The 6441-nt window shown below is 37.4% G+C and overlaps 1 protein-coding gene across 1 annotated transcript; it reads left to right on the top strand.

Moving 5' to 3' along the window:
- The first annotated feature begins 412 nt into the window (after positions 1-412).
- Positions 413-1964, top strand: NPY2R (neuropeptide Y receptor Y2). Its single transcript, XM_008581043.1, has one exon. The coding sequence runs from the start codon at positions 788-790 to the stop codon at positions 1934-1936; it is 1149 nt and encodes a 382-aa protein (XP_008579265.1). The 5' UTR covers positions 413-787; the 3' UTR covers positions 1937-1964.
- Positions 1965-6441: the final 4477 nt, after the last annotated feature.

Genomic DNA, 6441 nt, shown 5'->3' with positions numbered 1-6441 from the left:
GGAGATAAGTTAGCAGACTATTAGAGTAATTATGGCAAGAAACTGAGAAGAACAAAACCAGTGTGGTAGAAATGATGACCAGGAGACGGGTGGAGAGATCTGTAAGACCCCAGGCTGAGGGTTCTCTTACATGTGGAGGCAAAGGAGATGAGAAAGCCGAGAAAGCTGTATGTTAGGTAGGAAGTTTATTTCAGATCACTCAAAAAAGCAACTGTGCCACACAGGCTACTTATTTTTAATACTAACCCCTACACTAGAAAAAATGGCTATGAAAGAGAATCTGTGCAGTTTATCTTAGATATTTTATACTCCCAAAGTTTGTCTCTGTATATGTTTATAAATTTAAGACAGTCATAATATTGAAGAAAACTTTCCTTTCTTTATCTACCATAAAATTAATTCAATGAATTTATAGCAGCTATAAAATCGGTAAAGTTTATAATATTCATCTCTCTTAAAATGAATCCATTTGGTAGCATTCACATTGGAATTGTGTCTCTACTATAGATATCACATTTTGCCATCATAGTATATATTTCAAGGACCTGATTTAATTGATTCATATTTGTGAATTGACTTACAAAAGGACCTGTTTTATTAAAATGTTACACTATGTGCAATTTTAGGAATCAGAGGACAGATATTTTGAGGACAAACCAAAATTAAACCAGTTCTTTTGTGATATTTCTTCGCTTCACCTTGGTGTTTCCTTGTTCCATACTTGTTTTGTCTCTTTTCATTGTAGATTCTTGTGCTGGGTTTCAGGTCAAGTAGAACTGTCCTGAAAATGGGCCCAGTAGGTGCAGAGGCTGAAGAGAACCAGACAGTGGAAGAAATGAAGGTGGAGCAGTATGGGCCACAGCAAACCACTCCTAGAGGTGAGCTGGCCCCTGACGCTGAGCCAGAACTTATAGATAGCACCAAGCTGATTGAGGTGCAGGTGGTCCTCATATTGGCCTATAGCTCCATCATCTTGCTTGGAGTAATTGGCAACTCCTTGGTGATCCATGTGGTGATCAAATTCAAGAGCATGCGCACAGTAACTAACTTTTTCATTGCCAATCTGGCTGTGGCAGATCTTTTGGTGAACACCCTGTGCCTACCATTCACTCTTACCTACACCTTAATGGGGGAGTGGAAAATGGGTCCTGTCCTGTGCCACCTGGTGCCCTATGCCCAGGGCCTGGCAGTACAGGTGTCCACAATCACCTTGACCGTAATTGCCCTGGACCGGCATCGGTGTATTGTCTACCACCTGGAGAGCAAGATCTCCAAGCAAATCAGCTTCCTGATTATTGGCTTGGCCTGGGGCATCAGTGCCCTGCTGGCAAGTCCCCTGGCCATCTTCCGGGAGTATTCCCTGATTGAGATTATTCCAGACTTTGAGATTGTAGCCTGTACTGAGAAGTGGCCTGGTGAAGAGAAGAGCATCTATGGCACTGTCTACAGTCTTTCCTCCTTGTTAATCCTGTATGTTTTGCCTTTGGGCATCATATCTTTTTCCTACACTCGTATCTGGAGTAAACTGAAGAACCATGTCAGCCCTGGAGCTGCTAATGACCACTACCATCAGCGAAGACAAAAAACCACCCAAATGCTGGTGTGTGTGGTGGTGGTGTTTGCCGTCAGCTGGCTGCCTCTCCATGCCTTCCAACTTGCTGTCGACATTGATAGCCAGGTCCTGGACCTGAAGGAGTACAAACTCATCTTCACGGTGTTGCACATCATCGCCATGTGCTCCACCTTTGCCAACCCCCTTCTCTATGGCTGGATGAACAGCAACTACAGAAAGGCTTTCCTCTCAGCCTTCCGCTGTGAGCAGAGGTTGGACGCCATTCACTCTGAGGTGTCCGTGACATTTAAGGCTAAAAAGAACCTGGAAGTCAAAAAGAACAATGGCCCCAGTGACTCTTTCACAGAAGCCGCAAACGTTTAAGGAAACCAGGGCGTGAAAATGTATGGTTGAATTCTGACCAGACCTATCAGTCTGGCTGATGAGGGCTCACGGGTGCATCCTGATTTCCCATTTTAAGGAGGAAAAAGAGCCTCTAAATGGAAGCATCTTCAGTGTAATTCCTGGAAACCTGGCTGGCCGTGTCTAGATGAAAGTACTTGTATTCAGAGGTAGGGCAACGAAGTGGTTGGCTTACGGTTGCTTGGATGGTAGGTTGAATTATGAGTAAAAGCAGAGAGAAATACTTCTGACTGCCAAGGTGAAGGAAACCTGAACAAGGAATTGACATTATCAGCATTGCTGAAAGGCGGTGGATAAATAAATCACATCAGGATCTGGACTGTGGATGCCAAGTAATTCACAGCTCCCTCCTCATCTGATGAACAGGACTGAACACGAATTTCTCCAGGGAGCCACAAGCTCTACTTTATTGTGTTTTGGATGAAATCCAAACTATCAGCATTGCTGAAAGGCGGTGGATAAATAAATCACATCAGGATCTGGACTGTGGATGCCGAGTAATTCACAGCTCCCTCCTCATCTGATGAACAGGACTGAACACGAATTTCTCCAGGGAGCCACAAGCTCTACTTTATTGTGTTTGGATGAAATCCAAATGCTCTACTTTATTGTGTTTTGGATGAAATCCAAACGGAAATCCATCGGAGAACACTGAAGGTAAAGGTTGCCAACCATTTGAATGACTTCAAGGAAATAAACTGAAATTTGCTGTATAATTAATATTTTGGCAAATGATGGGGAAAATCCTTAACAGTGAGACAATTGTTCTTAAAACCAAATGCACTTTTGATGAGAGTTTCTTCAACTCAGAGTCAAAGGCTGATATCCTTGGAATTACAAGAAATGTAAACCATTATTTGATTTTTCATTTCAAGTTATTCCTGTTCTATATAGATACTATTTAGATAACAAGTAAGCATACAACTTAATACATTTAATCATTGCTAATTGGTATAACTTTTTGAACATGTATGATTTCTGTTATTATTCCTACGTTACAGCTGAGTTTGCATTAAAAATTAAATCAGATTAGAAAATAATTTTTGTGGAATTTTGTAACACTTTATAGTTATCTATAAGCAATTTTTGCACATGTGTACATAGCTCTAATGTGTTTACAGAACACTACAGTGTTATTTTTGTTGAAATTCATCTTCCATAGACCCATTCATAATAAAACAATATAATTTTATTAAAATGGACCCATTTGGTAAGAAATACTCAAAACATTGGATGGACTCCATCTTGTTCTATTTCAACCAATTTTACATAAGTTATTTATCCTCTTTTTGAAATAATTAGTTATATTTTGGGGGATAACTTATGAATATATTTGCAATACAATTGTACCCATAAATAGTAGAACATAGATGTTACAGTATTTTTTATTTAATTATGTTATGAATATAATTTTTATTTCAACAGTATTCAACAGAATATGCTTGAAACCCTATTATGTTCATGAAAAATAATTGAGATGTTAAAACAGTTGTACTTTGGATGCTGTTAAAGAATTTTCATTGTTGTCATGTACTTGTAAATATGATGGAATTTGTGAATATATATTCCTTAAATTTTAAATAAATTCAGCATGTATAATATATTTAGTTAGAACATTAATTTTATGAACTGGAGAGCTTTATTTTATGAACGTATGAGGATACTTCAAAGTGTTCATGGAAAAATAAAATTGAAAAATAAAACAAACCTTCCCATGAACTTCTTGAAGACCCCTCATATTTAAAATTCATACTATGGCTCTTACTAAATTCCTTCCATGCTAGAAATAAAAGACTGGTCTTGAACTGCACTTTTGGAATACTAAAAAAGGACGAAAACAATACAAGTTAGGTTAGATGGAAGACACATTAAGAAGTCAACCAAAAATTAATGTATATCTTTAATGTATCATGTAATTGAATAATTCATTTTTCTGTCAGATTCAGAATAACTGTCCAAGAAGCTTTTCATCTTTTACTTTGCTTAAGATGCTAATAGAAAATTGGGGGTCAATGTTCCCTCCATTGGAAAATTCTTACACAGTACGAAATGTATATGTTACTATATCACCTGCTGTGGTAGTTAATTACTATAATCTAATTATTCAATTAACATATATTTGATCCAATTATGTCAATTCATTAATAAAATATCTTTTTATGTAGTGATTTTATTGTTGAAATAAAAAAAATTGAGAAATTGTATGAAATTTTATATCAGAGTTCCTGTCTGAGACAAACGCTAAGGCTTTGCTGCAACTAAAAAAGGAAAATAAAGGTGGATTCTCCATGCTTAGTCCAGCTCTTTCTGTTCTCTACCTGAACCCAAGTTAGTAGATCCACTCCTACAGCTGCAATTATAATCCATATTCTGAGTATACTTGAATCTGTATTTTTCAGACCAAACCTTTCTACTGAACTTCAAGTATGTATCTCTATCAGTCGCTATAACATATTCCATGGGCATCTCAGTGGCAGATCAATTCCACGTGTCTGAAACAGAACCTGCCATTTTTATGCACAGCCATGCCACTCCCACTTTGTCTTCCTGTATTCCTGTTCCAGCCATGACACTACTATATGCCCAGGTCCCCAAAGCCTTCCACTTTGGAGTCACTCTTGACCCTTCTGTCTCTTTATCCTACATATTTGATTAATTCTCACATCTTGTTCTAGTTCCTAGATGTTTCCTTGCTTCGCTTCTGCTTTCCAAAATTTATGTGAGTGTAACTCATTTTTGGAATATATCTTGAGTTATATTCCCTTGCTGGCAGGGGTTTGGGGAAATGTAGTTCTTAGGTTTCTAAACGCTAAGGTATAGGGGAGAGCCTGGAGGGGAGGACATGGTGCTGTTGCCATTAGATAATATTGAGGATTGTCCAGATGGTGTAATTTCTACTTTCAACTTCATCCTCTCCTTACCTTAGGTTTCTAAACGCTAAGGTATAGGGGAGAGCCTGGAGGGGAGGACATGGTGCTGTTGCTATTAGATAATATTGAGGATTGTCCAGATGGTGTAATTTCTAGTTTCAACTTCATCCTCTCCTTCTTAATATTCCCTTGCTGGCAGGGGTTTGGGGAAATGTAGTTCTTAGGTTTCTAAACGCTAAGGTATAGGGGAGAGCCTGGAGGGGAGGACATGGTGCTGTTGCCATTAGATAATATTGAGGATTGTCCAGATGGTGTAATTTCTACTTTCAACTTCATCCTCTCCTTACTACCTCTTTGAGTTCTTTACAGTTGCAAGTTGACTGTATCTTTTTTTTCCTTTCTCTGTTATCAGGGCCATTGTGTCAAAAATACCCTTTAAAACCACCCCATTAGTACAGGTAGACTGAGGAGTAACATTTATGTAAAGGCCATTTTTTCTATGACAGGTTGATTGGAATTGAGGAAAATAAGGGAGAAACCTGTAGAATTATACCAAGTCTTGAACAATGATCTAAAAAATCACAGAAGAATCTAAATTCTGGATTAGCTTCCCAGGATGAGCAAAGGAAATGATGATCTCTTGGGGAGAAAATAGTCTTTAATATTTTCAAGTTGATAAGAGATGAAAAATTAATATATATGGCAGCAAAAGACAAAACTTTATTTTTACTTAAGAAAACAGAGAACATAAACAACACAAAGACAGTGGAGAATTCAAACAACTTCATAACTATATATCATGATATTAAACAAAGGTAGGAATTTTATGCATCAAAGGGTTACTAAGGATTGATTTGTGAGGATTTATAAATGACACCTGTCTGTTAGACCACTAACCTTTCTCTGCCTTGGAACACTGGACAGATATCTACAGACTCCACAAGTTCTCATGGGTATGGAAGAGGTTGTAGGAAGAAAATCCTGCAGGTTGTGACAGTTCACGCCAGGTTATCTGTAACTCCAACTATTTCTTGCTAATTTGAGAATGTGTAATTAAATGAAAGTAAGTGAAAGTTCCTAACCCTCAATCTGCTCTCCTTTATAAACAAATAATCAGAAAATTTCAACACTTTAACAAATTACTTGCAAAACACCAAATAGCTGATCATGACACAGGAGTGTGTTATGACATTATAATTAAAAATTGCTACATTATCTTCACAAGAAATAAAACAAGTCAATAATTATTTTTATTTATTTTTGTCCTCATAGAAAAGTAATATAAATTGTAAACAAAATTAGAGAATACATGTATGTAATACACATACACATTTAATTACAACAAAAATATCTCCTTGGTGTACACTATCATCTAACATCATCGTCCATTATCAGTGTATAGAACATCCAACTATTTAACAGTGGTGACTGGCCTTTTTCCAAGTGACATACACACTTCTATCATTGTCCCTGTAGGTGAAACTATCACTGGGCTGTGGGTTGGGTCAAGTGAGGAGAGAAGGGGACTGCACTCTGGAATGTGAACAAAATAATTTAAATATATGCAGTTTGAAAAAGCTTGGTGAGTGTAGCCTA

Source organism: Galeopterus variegatus, unplaced genomic scaffold (assembly GCF_000696425.1).
Source record: "Galeopterus variegatus unplaced genomic scaffold, G_variegatus-3.0.2 Scaffold2239, whole genome shotgun sequence".
NCBI classification, from domain to species: domain Eukaryota; kingdom Metazoa; phylum Chordata; class Mammalia; order Dermoptera; family Cynocephalidae; genus Galeopterus; species Galeopterus variegatus.
The sequence above is the reverse complement of the archived record's forward strand: the minus strand, read 5'-3'. Positions and strand labels throughout refer to the sequence as shown.